This window comes from Letharia columbiana (assembly GCF_014066305.1).
Source record: "Letharia columbiana isolate WasteWater2 chromosome Unknown Sc0000007_s0, whole genome shotgun sequence".
NCBI classification, from domain to species: domain Eukaryota; kingdom Fungi; phylum Ascomycota; class Lecanoromycetes; order Lecanorales; family Parmeliaceae; genus Letharia; species Letharia columbiana.
The window spans coordinates 29,635-44,960 of record NW_023501043.1 but is presented as its reverse complement, the minus strand read 5'-3'; the positions used below and the strand labels follow the sequence as shown (position 1 = coordinate 44,960).

Genomic DNA, 15,326 nt, shown 5'->3' with positions numbered 1-15,326 from the left:
TCACTTCGTGATGAACGCGGACATGCATCAATCAAACCCCGACGATGGCGCTGGTGAGCCACCGCGGACTGGGGCCAGGGAGGAGGCGTAAGTCTACGTATGCCCGGCGGTCTTCGATGACGATACTGCGACTCGCTTTGCTGGTGCGGTGGGGGAGGATTTTGGAGATGGGCGGGGGGTTTCTTTGTTCGTTCGGGTTCATTCGGGTTTGAAAAGGGAGAAGGTGTACGCGTCCGTGTTGTGAGAGCGCGGAGATGCATGGGATGGGTTGGTGCGTGCGGGGGTTGACGCATTCGGCAGTGTTGGTACGGGTTGAGGAGGTGTGTTGGTGGTCAGGGGAATGTTGTACGGTTTGAGGAGATGGGTCGGTGTACTCCACGGAGGAATCTCTTTTGCCTCGGCGGCGCGTGAGGCACTTTTCCGGAAAAGGTGTCCATTGTACTCCAAAGAACTATAACTACTATCGCTTTGATTGGCACAGAATTGTGTCAACGTGGAAAGACAGAAGCTTTTAGGATTTCTCCATTCACTCCCTTTCAAAAAGTACCTTCGCGCGCCTAATTCCCCCGATGACTTTTGCACGATTCTCTCACGGAATCGTGTTCTCAAATCGGATGTCACAAAATATGAGCTTTGGGTAAGTTTGCAATCGCGTTTGCTTATGTAGGGTCCACCCGCTCTCCAGTTGCTCATTCGGCTCTTTCTCGATCGAGCTCATCCAATAAGGAAACGATGAGTAAGCTATAGGATTCCTGACTCTTACAATTTACTTTGTTGAGGTAGTCAAAATTTGTTAGTATCGGCTTTCCGACCTGCGGCTGGCAATCGAATTCCACGTGAGAGTTACAGACTTAGGTTGGAGTTCATGGGCCGGCGAGTTCTGTGGTTTAGTGAAGGGATAGAAAGAAGTCCTTTGAATAACGTTTTGAAAGCGATGTTTATTTTTCCTTTTTTTCCCTTAAGATAGATTGCTCGAAGTAAAATAAAGACTTGTAGATACTGACGTACTGAACTCGAGAAAAGTCACCCTAGCCAGAAGCACCAAGAATGAAACCCAACCCTTACAAGTAAACACAATCCGCAGCCCAAAAAGGACTAAACCGAACACCCAGGCCCTTTCTTCGTCCCGTCACCACCACCTCCTCTACGCTGTTTCTCGTCCCTGCTAATTGCGGCGGCTCCGAAGACGACTGTTGGCCATCACCATGTAACCACCGACGCACTTTGTACCCTGCGCCACCGGGCCCAGTTGAACTGTGAATTCCATTGTGCACGTGCCAATCTGCGTGCCATCAGCCGAACAGACAGTCTCGCCTGCAGTCGTGCAGGAGGTGGTGGAGTCCGTAGGCGCAGAGGCGGTCTGCGTGTTACTTGGAGAGGCGGCGGAGGGCGCAACGGAGGCTGCAACGGCCGATACACTAGACGGCGCGGCGGATGTGCTTGAGCTTCCAGACGGTGCCGCAGCAGCAGCCGACGGTACGACAGCCGCCACTTTCTCCTGCAGGTGTATGGATCCTAAGGCTGCAGAAGGTATTGCTGCTGCAACAGACGACGGCTGTACGACGGACGATACACCGGACTTGGCAGCTGTGCTTTCGCTGTCGCCCGAGCCGCCAGGAACAGTCCAGCCAACCGGCGTCCACTCGATTCCAGGCACCCTGCCATTGCCTTCTGGAGCGACGGTATAGAACAAGTCGACCGGAACATCGATGTTGTCGAATGCGCAGCCTTGACACGTATCCGTGACGGTGGCAATTGTGTTCGTGCCCGTGGTCGGATTGTGGATCGAGATTTGCTTGTTGCAAAATGGGTTGTCATTTGCGTTGCCGCTGAAGGTTAACATTATGTCTTTCGAGAGGGCGACAATAGCGTCGCCATTCTTGTTGACAATGCCACAGGAGCCTGGTGAGATTCTGGTGATCAGCATTACTTGTGATTAAAGAGGACAGGGGTTGAGTCGCTATATGAGTGTGGGGAATGAAGGGCCAAGAAAGGTGGATGGAAGGGATAGGAGTGAGTTCCTGGAGAGTTACGTACCCATGCCAGGGGTGTAGTGGGTGAGGTCTCCTGTGTAGGCATTTGCGAGAGGGATGGAGATGGCGAGGCCGAGAGCGACGGCAGGGAGCTTCATAGTAGTGATGTCGGGTTCAGATCTCACTCAATTTGGCAGGATCGTCTGGGGTATATAAATGCCCTGCGTCTATGAAATATTCGTTGCTTGGGCGTTTGTAAGGAGTGGACGTTCCTATATAGGAAGCAAAAGTGATGCAGAAGCGTGAATTGGAAAAGATGGACAGCACGTTCTCATGGGTACTTAAGTGCAAGAGTTGACCTTGAAGGAAAAGCAATAATGAATAGGCCAGCACAAGGAGACTGCTTGAGTCACGAGATAGACCAGATACACCGCATCGCGTTTTCTTAGTTCGAGTGTAGATTAACCCAAACATTCTTTCTCGGAGTAATTCGGTAGGAAACAACGATTCTAAAGACAGAGACAGTGACAAGAAAGATGCGATCATAGTACAAAGAAAATGTGGAAATTGGGATGAGGGATAGCGCGGCCTCCAAATATCCAAATAGAACGTCAAGATTTTGAGTCTTTCAAACCAGACAAAGAGAATAATTTTCGTGGCTAGCAACCAGTATCCTCCGAGATGCTTCTGCGCCTTCGTGCAACTTAATGCTCCTATTTTGAAAGACTTGAGCGCAAAAGGACAATGTAACAGCGGGAAGAGCTCGACCTTTGTCGTCGCTACTCACCACATCGAAAAACGCGCAGGATCATCCATGCAAGGCGTTTCCTTTGCGTACGGAGATGACAGTCTTTGGGATTACCACTATCTCTGCTTCATGGCGCAAGAATGATTATGGACGAGGAGTACGGAGGTACACGTTCGGTGGATCGGTCGTTAATGTTGTGCCGCTTGTGCGAGCTTGATAAATTCCAAGCAGTGTAGCCGAGATGCTTATACCTTAGGATCATGACAGCCTCTTAAAAATAGGACAGTCTTCTCCAGCCGAGCTCTTCTCCGCCGCTGTTCAACGTCTACAATTTCCCTCGTCTGCTTCCTATGTGGACTTCTTCCGTAGCTATTAATATCTGATATCTGCTTCTTTCCCTTGAAACCGCTGCAGACCGTGCGTTCAGGGCGCTCAGGAAGGCCGGTCTAGAGGCACTCCAATAGTCTACCCTACTTTATGCGCCCAGTCCTCGTGACAACGCACCTCTGCATACTCCCCACCCCACTTATCGCAGCGCGTTTCTACTTCCAGTCGTACATTTCCCCCAAACCCTGTCGATCTGCAACCTACGGTCATAGATATCTGCAGCATCTATCGAAAGAGCCAATTGCATTGCGCAAAAGATATAACTATGGTCAAAGCTCCGCCACAAGCGAACGTTGCGGATGCGGCTGCTTCTCCGTCAGCTATGCAACATGGTGCTGGCCAAAGGGTTGCAGATCAGGGACAGGATGGGAACGTAGTGGGCCAGCGGAAGCCAACTACTGCTGCACAAGAGATAACTCGGAGAGATGTTCACACCGCTTCTTCAATCAATGCCCAACGGCGATTGCCAAAGATTGAAGCCAAAGAACAAAGTCCTGGACATCAACCAGCAATCCGCTGCGTCAAGAGCAAAGAAGCTCCCCAAAACAGCCTACCTAAGTCCCAAACCACCGCAAGCTCTAAACCAGTTCTCGTCCGCGGTCCGTCGACCAAGCCAGACATGAAGAAAAAAACCCAGCCCATACGCAAGTCCACGTCTCCCAAACTCCCGCCTGTTGAGAGCTTCTCGTTCCAGGACATTCTTGGTTCGATTGGTTCGGAAGCCAATGCCTCAATCGATGCCATCGCAGAGATATGCGGTCGAAGCAAGATGAGCTTAGCCGCGGAGCATAGCAGTCACCGCCCTCCCCAAGGGCATCTTGCGACCACAGGAAGCAGTCCAGACAGTTTTTTCCTACCTGCACGACTTGAGCCAGTAGCGGAGACGAGCTCTAATCGAACGCATACGCGGTCGGTGTCGAAAAGCTTTGCTCTAGCCACGGGATCTGCTCATAATGTGGATGGGCTACCGGGCAATCCCACTGCTGCTACGTCGAATGTGACTTCGCACACTCACACCAGCACATCTGGTCATGGAAAAGGCGAGGGCACCTCCACGACCGCGTCCGCGTCACTGCTTCCACAGGTTTTGGCTTGGCTGCGCCGCTCCGGCTCCACAACAATCAACGAGCAAACCAGTGCGACCGGTCAGGATGCTGGCGCAGTCAGCGCCATGCATAGGCTCTTAAATGATACATCCGAAGCCCAATTGTGAGCGCAGACCATGTGCTGCAATCCTACTTCGGCCTACCTCATGCAGTACATAGGTTGTAACCCTCTAGTTGCACGGCGCTCATGTCCAGATTACCCTCTGCGATTCCCTTTTGGAGAACCTGGTTGTTCTATCCCCCTTCAGAAACCAGTGGAACACAGTTGACAAGGACCCTGCAACGCCTGGACGCCTGGTGGTGAAGCATGAGTACCTTTGGACGTCAGACTTGGACCCTGTATTACGGAGATTCACTTCTTTTGGAACCGTTGATCCCCTGTAGAGTGTCACATCAGACTGGTGCGCTACGCCCATGGCCACGAAGTCGGGTCGAGCGAGTGGATGGGTGGTCCTTTCCAAGTCCAGCAGGCCTGTGTGTTACACTCAAGGCACATTTCATATTCCTCAAGAAACATGAGTTCCCGAGGCATTTCAATGTGGAAAAAAGGATGCATAAGTGGAAATTCGATGCACGTCATCGATTTCCTCTGTAGTGGTGGGCAACAAATCGATCGCGCAAACGCCAACATTCCCCAGGTGTAGGGATTTCACAGCCAACTCGATCACGGTTGATCGAACATGGTACGTTATTAATAGACGAATGGACCCTTTCCAACATTCGTAGGTGCTGCCAGGATTCAAAGCCGAAATTTGACATGCCAAAACCCTGTGGCAAAAAGGGCAGTGCAGAAGCGCACAACGATGATGGGGAATCTTACGGCACGAAGTCGCAAAGCGCAAGCTGTTGGCTCACCGGAAACACAAGCTGTATTCAACCATAGACTACAAGCTACCGGCAAATGCGAATTGTTCCTTTACTGAATTATAACGAGGGGTATCAATAGCAAACCTATATACAACACGCATTATATGTACACCCACCCACACACACAAAACCCCCCTTCCCCCTATTTCCCCGTCACAGCCGCCCCAATGATTCCCATGATACTCATCAGAAAGCCACCGTCCCACCGTCTCCAAATCCCTCCCAAACCCCCAAACCTGCCAGGGCGCCCCATCCATGATATCCCACCCCACCCCACGCTGATATGCAACCCCACAAGCAAGCCAAACGCCCATCCCATCCCATGCCCGCACCCGAAACACCCCCGATCTAAACCGGCGACAAAGCCCCCCCGCTATCCGACCTCGTATCCACCCGCACCTCATCCTTGACCCGGATCCCCTTCGACGGAACCACATCCACGCTCCAACCCGCGCCCGGCCCCTCATCCACGCTCCAACCCGCGCCCGGCCCCTCATCCTCGCTCCAACCCGCGCCCGGCCCCTCATCCACGCGCCAACCCGCGCCCGGCCCCCCACCGCCCCCCGCCCGGCCCAACCCCTCCCTGCTCGCCCACGCGGACGTGACGATCTCCTCGCCGCCGGGCCCCCTCTCCTTCAATTTGTAAAACTCCGCGTTCGCGTTCGGTCTCCGGACCCCGACCATCTGGGGCCGACCGTGGGCCCGGACGCCGACGGCGTAGCCGAGGCCGGGGCCGTAGTTGGCGTTCTTGTTGCTGTTGTTGTTGTAGATGTCGACGTGGTTTTGGTACTTGCGGGACGGGCTGGAGAGGGAGCGGCGGCCGAGGCAGGTTTGGATGAGGGGTTGCAGGGTGGGGAGGCAGGCGCAGGTGATGCCGGTTGAGATTTCGACGGCGGACCAGATGAGGGGGCGGACGTAGGACCAGGTCACGTCCGTTTGGTCGATGTTGAGGATGGCCCAGACGCGGACGATGGCGGCGCCGCAGATGCTGGGGGGGGGAGGGGGTGTTAGTTTGGGGGTGGGAGGGGAGGGGAAGGAAAAAGGGGGAAAGGGAGACGTACAAAGCGCCCAGGAGGAAGATGGCCGTGAGGGTGACCTTTTGCCGTACGGTGAGGCTGAGACTCCAGACGGGGACCATGGGGAGCACGAGGATGACGATGTCGAGGAAGACGTTGGTGACGGCGGTCCCGAGGAGCGAGGCGTTGTTGTTGATGCATTTGCTGTGCGGATACGGCTTTATCCAGGCGGCTTCGACGGGGATGCATTGGAAGATGTTGGAGAAGACGATGGCGATGCACCAGCACGTGACGAGGGCGAGGAGGGCGTAGCAGGTGTACTTGAAGGCTTTGCGGACGCCGAAGAGACGGTAGTAGAAGAGCAGGATTGAGATCTTGATGAGGGTTACGCAGACGCAGTAGAGAATCTCGTAGGCGACGGTCGTCTTCGGGGTCAGGTTAGCGATGCTCCCGAGGATCGGGGACGGAGGGAATGGGGTGACTGACTTTGAATAGTAATACGACGCTCGACTCGGGGACCGTTTCGAAATGTCGGCCCACTCCATTTTTGGCATCTGCATTAACTCGTGAGCATGTTTGATCGCGACGAGGGATCTGGGGTGACTGTACCAACGAGCATAAGCGCGGAACACGTAAAAGAGACCATCTACCATTTTTGTTAGCAACGATTGAGCCATTTGGAATTTGCATTGCATCTCTTACCAAACTTGATATTATTACGGCGTCATCCCACCAGAACGATAGCGCCGAGACACGTCTCGAGGCCAAACGTAGCAAGACAGCGGCAGTCGACAGAATCATAAGACCGATGCATGTCCCGATGACAATATGGGTGTTGTCCTGACACATCTGGCTCATGCCTGGCAGTGCGCACATATCCTTCATCGTTGCCATTGAGGTTGCCATGCCCGCCTGCGGATTGTTCAGTATGGACGAGGCCATTGCTGCTGCTCCCATCGTTGTGCTTGCTGCTGGCTTTGGTGACATAGCTGTAGGTACCATGGCCGCGGGCGACATGGCTTTAGCGGTTGCCATGACCATCTGTGCCACTGTTGAGGAGGTGGACGTGGTGCTGGTGGCCATGCCATTCATGCCGGGCATGTTGGCCATATCCATCTTTGCGGCTGTTCCTTTCCAACTGCTAGATAGACGCGATGGACTCGGTGCTGAATGGTATCCGTCAAAGCACGCCGTTCTACGATAAAGCCATGGAACAGAAACAGGGATCTCTTAATATGCAGGACATAGGTAGCTTCAGATGATGGAAAAAGATGGAGATGAGTGATGATAAAAAGACCTTGTTCGAATCCTCCGGAAATATGGACACCCTCGTCGACGTTACAACGGCAATCAAGATTCGGGAAATAACAATAGGCCGGTACGATGGGGGATAGCAATATAATAATGGGAGTTGGCGCATTCTAGATGCACTACTGACCGTATACCCAGGCATTATTTCGGCGTGGGGCGGAGAAGGTCAAAGGGTGGAACACGTTATCAAGCACGTGAGACACGTAACTTTGGAGGTGTGGATAGCCCCTGTTGCCATGTTGTTTGGCGTGATGAGCTACGATGGTGCGAGGTGTAGGTTAAAAAAGGCGGAAAAGGCTCAATTTCCCTGCCGTTCTGGACCCGAGTATTTCGGATAGAGGCTTTTGCCTCGTCTGGACCAATCGCAATGGACCGAGAAAATGTCCATTGTGGTGTCGCAGATCTGTTGACTTGTGGCAGATAAAACACTTTGCATGCACCTCGAGTCAGAAAGAAGTCTCATGTGACCAAATGCTGCGCATTGCTAGCGTTTCATGCAACGTGAGAAGTGTGGTCGATCAAGATATATGTTCGTTTAATAACTGTGCGTCAGTCGTCAATGCAATGGCGAAAGGTGCAAGAGAGAGTGAGATGAAATGTGTGGGAAAGCTTGCGAGTTACTTTATGAATAGTCAGCTAGCGACCCTAGCTGTTCTCCATAATACGAATATGACGCCAGATTTCAGTGCGTCACCAGCGTTATCGATCGAACTCTTTCTGCTGGGCCACCTCCGGCTCTCGTTTTTGCGTTTGGGGGGCCATTTTGGCCCTTTTCATGGCTCGCCTTTATTCACCTTTCTTCCGTACGGCACAATTCGCACAACTCGTGTTCTCCCCTCTCGCTTTCTTCATAACAGAACCATGACGCCGTCATATCCAGTCCAGAACTCGCTTCTCTCTCTTCAAGATTGCGTCGTCTCGAAAATCCTGAAGATGAAAAGTTAAATGCTTTCTCCAAACAACCAAACACTTGTGATTTTCTGTACAACAATTCGACCTCAACGACGTCGGAAGTCAGAGCGCCACGCTGTGAAAGAGGCCTTTAACCGTGCATTACTGCCTCGTTCTGGTATGCAGCTTGCGATTTGACTTCATAAGTCTGTGCAATAAGCCTCGTGGAGAGTGCTTTTAGGCTCAGAGCAAGTCAAGGCCGGCGCTGCAGGGCATCTACTTTACGGCGACTTGGCGGAGTCAACCCCGAACAAATCAACCGGTTCCTTCAAGAATTGCCCTCATCATTCTAACCCTCAATCTCCATGATCCTAAAAGGTTGCACTCGGCAGAAAGAGCCTCTTTTGAAAGAGCCTCTTTTCGTTTGGTAGCCAATTGGAGTGGAGTACTTAATGCCAAACACGATGCCGTGTTGTTGGCGGCTCATGCCATGTGAGATTCGGAAAACGCAATTTATGCAAAGCATCCAAGGTTTTGACTCCGACTCTCCACTTACTACTCACTACTTTGACAGCCTTTTGCGACTGCCGAAATGTTTCCTTGCGCAATACATCTGTACCTAATTGAAGGAGCGCCATCTTCGAGGAAGCATATCTCTTCAGCAAATCCAATCCGTGTATGACATACCGAAAAGGCACCGAATGGGCTACTTGGAGTGAAAGACATGAGAGACCAATTCAGTGGAGAGCTTGTTTCAGTTGCTCCGAAAATGCATGGGACATCAAAGTCAAAAGAGTGTATATTTTCCAAAGCCCAAGGTATCAGAAATCAAAGTGTCGTCATCTACATAGCCAAAGCGGTGCGTCCGAACAGACGAGAGTCGAAGAAAAGGGTCTCAACAGCCGATCAAATCTAGACGCTGGGGCATCTTAGATTCCCTTCTGGCCCAGGCCAAAAAGTCGTAAGACCCGCAAGGAGAACGATCCGGTCCCCTTATTCCCAGCGACCACCCGATCCTCCAGAGCAGAAAAAGCCCCTCATCCACGGAAGTCTGCATCACCATACCAAACTCCCGCATCATCTCGTGGTCGAAGCTGGCCTTATGGAGAATGTACAGGGAACTTTGCAGGTAGGATATAGATGCCCACTACCAGTCGATCCTACGTACGTCACTGGGGGCTCGCTGGCGCTGCCATCTCAACGTGTGGATAGTCTCAGAAAGAATTCGAAGAGACCATGGCAAAGTTCAAGAGCCCTCACGAGAAAGAGTACCAGCGACGCTCGCCGAGGTAGTTCGGGCGGGTTTTCGCATTCCTTATTGCCTGTACGAGCATTATTACTCGCATCCACAACCGCTAATTATGAGAATGTGAGATAAATGATTGCGAAGCCCACCAGGTACGACACCGTCACAGCTTCACTCAACGACTACCAATGAAGCGACGCTCCTCGCTTATGTTCCTCTATCACCAAGGTGTCCCCAATCATTTCCTCTCGCAGCAAAAATCCAATACCTCCTCCATATCGTATTCGAAGTCAGCAAAACCAAACAACCCCGCCGCTCCCATCACGCCTGCGTACTCTATCCAGACAGTGGAGCTCTCCGTCCCTGCACGGTTCCAAGCCTCTAGATACCCTACCGCTGTTCCAATCCCCCACCGTAGCTACACAATACCCGTATCCCCGCACAGGTATAAAAAGTAGTACAGCCGGTCACAAAAAGCAGCTTCATACAGGCACAATCATTCCCTCTCACGATGATCGAATAGGTACTACTAGTACGTGGCCATCCCATCCACTGGCCGGGTGTAAAAATGCCACGGGATCAAGTAGAGTACAAGCCCACCACCAAAAAAACCCCCCAACGCAATAACCCGTCCGTCAGACTTCGATGGAAGCCAAATAGCCCCAAAAACCCCCGCGCAATAAGGTGGTTAGAACAATCCTGATCACGCGATGAAGGATGATATTAAAAGCTACGAATATCTCAAAGGAACGTTTGTTTGCCTGAGTAAGCCATTGCTTAAGTGGGGATTATCGATTCATACAGCGCGGGCAGGATGGCTCGTCGAGACGGTGGAAGATTGGGAGCAGGGGCAACGTCGGAGAGAGATGTACGACGACCCGGGAGCGATGTGGAGAGGAATTCGTTATCAGGTTGCGTGCTGGAAAGAGCATTGGGAAGCGATACCATGTGAGGTAAATTTTCGGTGAGGGGGATATATTGAGAGACATTTTACACGCGAGGGGTCGGTGGAGGTGGTAGATGGGATACTACTTTATAGATGACTACGGCGGCCGGGCAAGGCGAGTGGTTTGGAAGGGTGTAGTGGGATCGTCCTTGGGGACCCTGAGTGGAGAAACGGTGTTATAGTTATGTCTAGGTGTATAAAGAATGGTTGCAGTTAGAAAAGAGAGAAAGACGGCACCGTTCAAAGATGCACCATGCTTGAACGAAATCTACCGCCCACGATCCCCCGAAACGGAGCGCGTCGGCCACGGGAGAGAAAGATTCAACGCCGCACAAAGCAAATCAGTCCCGCACATTCATCCCCCCTCTTTCACAACGATGTCGTCACCATTAACGGGAATTCCACCGTGTCTTGCTGCCGCAGCCCTCGCCGCTACGGTCAACTGATCATGTAGTCAGAAGCCAACCTCGCCCAGTCTTGGCGCCCCACCCTCCCAATCATACCTCTCGTAGTACTTGAAGACCAACTCATAGCCCTGCAGGTCGTGCACGATCCGATCCACACGTCTGTAACCTCGGATCTGATCCAGACGACTTCCCTTCCTCGCCACCTGTTTCTCCAACGCCTTGATCTTGTTGGCCGTCTCGTTGCCGTTCTCGCTCGCGCTATGATCCATCTCGTCGTCGAGCTTCTTGCCTTCGAACAGTGTCACCGAGAAGCGACCGGGCTTGAAGATGTTGACCACCTGCTCAATCACATCCGCCGTTTCACGACCCGTTTGCTTGCTGGGGACGTTGGTCTCGAAGGATGCATAAGAGCAGTTAGGCTCCGGTGTGACGTGGACGGTGAAGTAGTGAGTGGCCTCGGGGCCATTTGGAGCAGGGATGACGCCATTGGCGGAGAACCCGCAAGGGGTGAAGAGGTAGGCGTCAACTCGAGCGTCCGGGTACTTCGATGTTGGGTAGACATCGGCTAGTCCACAGACTTCAGAAACAACAGTACCAAGGGCGTGTCCTTCCGTCGTAAGCTCTTCGGGATATTCAAGCTCGGAGTCGTCGGACATGAGATCCCCAGGGTCAGAGGATGTGTTGCTGAATACGTCGGCGTTCTCATCAATGGTCTTGAGGTACCCCTTGTCCGGGATTTTGGCGGGCTTCGAGGGAAAACTGTTGATATCTCCTACGTGCTTCTCGGCGTCAATGCGCGCCTTGTGTGCTTCTTGATAGTATCGACCCTCCGCGACCGCACTCGCGTGGTCCAGGTAGAAGTTCTTGGCATTCTCTGGCTCCAAGTCTGTCATAAGAAGTTCTAGGGTCTCATCTTGGTCGTCGTCGTCGTATGGATCGAAGACCTTCATGGTTGCATTTGACACTGGGAGACCCATGAATTTCGTCTCCGTCTCACGTCTCTCGGGTGTTGCAGGAGGCGTCAGAATCGTGTTGGGTTCCGTAAGATACAGATACCAGTGTTCGCCGTTCATTTTACCAATCATATAAGCACTGCCGCCAAGAAACAATCTGTCGAGTGACTTGACCTCGTCTCTCCAGCTTCGGTGAGGTCCCCGTTGACGGTCAGGAAACAGAAAATTCTTCCTGCTGTAGAAAACCCGGTATGGTTTGGCTGCAGTGCCCGTTCCGAGGGTTTGATTGGCAAGCACATGCGGGAATCCGGCAACTAAGGCTGCGATCTCGAGGATTCTTGGCAAGCCGCTGAGTAGTGTGGTTGTGCCGCATGTTTTGAGTATGAGCTTGTGGGGAAAGACGAACATGCTGGATTCGGATAGCAGATAGGCATCGACATGTTCCGATTCGACGATAGAAAGGACCTTGCAATTGACCAGCTCGAGCATATCCTTCCACACTTCAGAAGGTACGACTTTCAACCCTACCGGAGCAGAGGCTGCCGGGAGGGAGTTGGAGGAAGCGCTGAACCATACTTCTAATAGCTTTTCAGGCCCTGTATCAAGTCAGCATATCCCCAAGTCGGGACGTCTCCTGAAAAACATACCTTCAAATGCATTGCTGGAGTCGAGATCGACTGCAACATCACGATTGATAGTCAGATGTGGTGTCCCACTAAAAGACGAGGGAGACGCTGTGTAATTCTTGGGTATTTCAGTATTGACCATCTCCGTGCGGTGGCTCGGTCAAAGACCTTGATCCGCTGCAGCCGATTATTGTCGGATGTGGATTGGGTGGCGGAAGGACGTAGGCGGCGGATACACACGACCGCTGAGGATCGGTTCTTCAAGCTGATACGGTTCCTGTCTGCCTTGGAAGCACCGTGGAGCACAATCTTCCACTCAGACGAACCGTGCGGCGTCCGCCCGAGAAAAGAAGGCCCACGCTCGGTGGGATGATGTGGAGGCTGGCTTAAGCCAGCAGCAGTAAGGGGTTGATATTTCTTGACTTCGGGGTCGTTATGGAGGTCGAGCCGAGAGAGGAATGAAGAAGTCCTTGTACCAAGGAATTTTGGCTATGTTATGATCCTCGCGCCGTGCAAGCAAACGAGGATGGACTGTTTGGTTTGGGAAAGAAGGTTGGAGAAGGTTTCCGGACTTTTGCGACGGGTGTTATCTAGGCCTATATAGAGACAGCGTCAGCCAGGTTTTGGTGACCAAGAGTGCAAAGCTCCTATAGAGAAAGCGACAATGTCTCGTGCTTGAGGTCAGACTCACTTCGCAGGCTTTGAAAGGAAACGTAGTAGGTCTTTGTTGCTCATGGATCACGGCTGCCTAGGATTCTTGTACCAGGTCTGAGAATGATTTGCTATATTGTCATTAATGGGTGTAGTGTTGGAGATGATGAATGTCGGTGTAACATGTGAATGAAAGAATGAGATAAATTTCTGTGTGGTGAGCTAATTTTGGCGGGCAAACACGGCGAGATTCCATCGGTCTAAGCTTCTCCCGTTCCGGGCCCTCTGAACCTGGGCCTCCTACTTTTACCTCAGGCTTCCCTCAGGGCTAACATGCGCCAAAAAACAATTGCATCTTTTAGTCACACTGTAAAGTAAAGTACTCGATGATGTTTGTTGATTTCCATCTGATCATGCATGGCTCGGATCTCTCTCTCACCTTGATATCGCTGACTTTATTCTAGGGAGTAGATACAAACATACGCCTGTTCAGACTGTCCGCTAGATCCATCCAGGAGCACCTAGGACTCTCAGCAGCCTCTACTTTCGGTGCAGGAGTGCTTTTGAGACCATCATGCGGCTGTGAGCGTTATGACCACTTGGCGCCCAGAAGCAGATTCATCCATCGTCTTTCGTCCGACGGCTCAAGCGTCAATTTCTTCCTGGAAAGGGTGACGACGGTGGCTTCTCATTCAAATCATCAAATCTTACCTTAGTTGCCTACTAGACGGATCGAAGCATTGTCGACAGGCGTACTAGCAATACCATGGACAAAAGATTTGGTCCTTTCCCTCCACTCGGCTCATATTCAGCCATTCGATTTCTAGATTCGGTTATCAATCCCTTCTCTTTTCCCAAAAAGAAGTGTCTGCGTATCGACGGCTCTCAGTTTGGAATGGTAGCATGACTTCGAGGAAGGAAGAAGGAAGATAATGCAAGAACAATGCAAGGTACGAAGTGACAGGAGCCAATGCTGCGAGGCAGGACTTCCGACTGCACGTTTTCTGCAGAGCCGTTCCTCTCGTCCTATTTTAATCGATTTCACAGTCACCCCTTGCTCGCCCGGTGCGTTGTTCTTTTCTCAATGCCTAGCAGCCAACTTTCCCTGGTAAGCCAAGCAGGCCACAGGGCTGTGATAGCTCTGCAGTGCCAACGCATACTTGGCCGACGGCGTTGACATCTGCACAATCCCGCGATGCAGTCATCGCTCACTGGGGCTCTTTCGTATCACGGGATTTGCCCCTATACACGACTGCTCCAAGGCTTCAAATGCGTCAACAATTTGAGATGAGTATCGCGCCAAACCGTCAGACCGGGTTGAGAATCCCGAAAGACTCGAAGGGTGCCATGGCGTCGATAGGCGAGCCACACCGAATTATCGACTTTTGCGATGATTTGCCAGTAGTCTCAAGGTTGAAGATCTCCGGATAGAAATTATGCAACTAAAAGGCCTGGCCGTAAAGGAAACGCCGATCCACGCTGACAGCGCAGTCATTCGACACGAACGACTCCAAATATCGCGAGGGAGGCGTGCAAAAAGCGACAGGAAGGTCAAAGCAATGTATTTCCCTTTTCAACCAGGCGTCTTTGCTACGTGTTTGAGCGTCGGCACTTTGCCCAATATCGACAGATACCATCTTTCATCTTCCCCTTAATAGCTTTCATGTAGTCGAGGCCAGTCAGTACATTATTGTGAACATTTAAGCAATCGCACCAGGTAGCATCAGTATGTAAATAAAAGGCTTTGAATCAACCAAACCCCTGGCTCGGCCGAGACAGCCAGGTGTAGCCAAATGATAATGCCGAATCTTTAATTAAGTGGAGGGGATAAAGGTACCTTATTTGATGTAGAGCTAAAATTGCTAGACTGAAATCGGACTAGCGTGAGCCTCGAACCCCGCCCAATCATGTGAACGAGGGTCAATTGGCTGCAGACGCTGCTGCTACCACACCACAATCCTGCACGAATCTGCATGACTTGTACAAGCATTGCGCCGGCATATTCTTTGACATTTCTGCGGCACGAGGTCATCGTCGCTTGTCCGTGAACACCTTCATTCATCGATAATGTGTTCATGGCGACGTGAAACATCAAATCCAGCATCACTAATGCCTGGGACCACTCGCACATATTAGCGACAGTGCTCAGCTCTTCCGCACTCAAGCGGCCAATAATGTATACTCGCAGCGGTCAATGT

General features: G+C 51.9%; 4 protein-coding genes across 4 annotated transcripts; 1 reads left to right on the top strand and 3 right to left on the bottom strand.

Moving 5' to 3' along the window:
* Positions 1 to 1,165: 1,165 nt before the first annotated feature.
* On the bottom strand, positions 1,166 to 2,131 carry HO173_003049 (uncharacterized protein; the record flags this gene model as incomplete). Its single annotated transcript, XM_037304978.1, has 2 exons — positions 1,166 to 1,902; positions 2,038 to 2,131. 2 exons carry the CDS (start codon positions 2,129 to 2,131, stop codon positions 1,166 to 1,168), a joined length of 831 nt encoding a protein of 276 aa, XP_037167843.1.
* A 1,242-nt stretch (positions 2,132 to 3,373) lies between these two features.
* HO173_003048 (uncharacterized protein) lies at positions 3,374 to 4,321 on the top strand (the record flags this gene model as incomplete). Its single annotated transcript, XM_037304977.1, has 1 exon — positions 3,374 to 4,321. One exon carries the CDS (start codon positions 3,374 to 3,376, stop codon positions 4,319 to 4,321), a length of 948 nt encoding a protein of 315 aa, XP_037167842.1.
* Positions 4,322 to 5,429: 1,108 nt separating this feature from the next.
* HO173_003047 (uncharacterized protein) lies at positions 5,430 to 7,213 on the bottom strand (the record flags this gene model as incomplete). The annotated part of the gene is made up of 5 exons (XM_037304976.1): positions 5,430 to 6,069; positions 6,143 to 6,522; positions 6,584 to 6,651; positions 6,707 to 6,743; positions 6,800 to 7,213. The coding sequence occupies 5 exons, from the start codon at positions 7,211 to 7,213 to the stop codon at positions 5,430 to 5,432; spliced, it is 1,539 nt and encodes a 512-aa protein (XP_037167841.1).
* A 3,732-nt stretch (positions 7,214 to 10,945) lies between these two features.
* Positions 10,946 to 12,619, bottom strand: HO173_003046 (uncharacterized protein; the record flags this gene model as incomplete). Its single annotated transcript, XM_037304975.1, has 2 exons — positions 10,946 to 12,447; positions 12,499 to 12,619. 2 exons carry the CDS (start codon positions 12,617 to 12,619, stop codon positions 10,946 to 10,948), a joined length of 1,623 nt encoding a protein of 540 aa, XP_037167840.1.
* Positions 12,620 to 15,326: the final 2,707 nt, after the last annotated feature.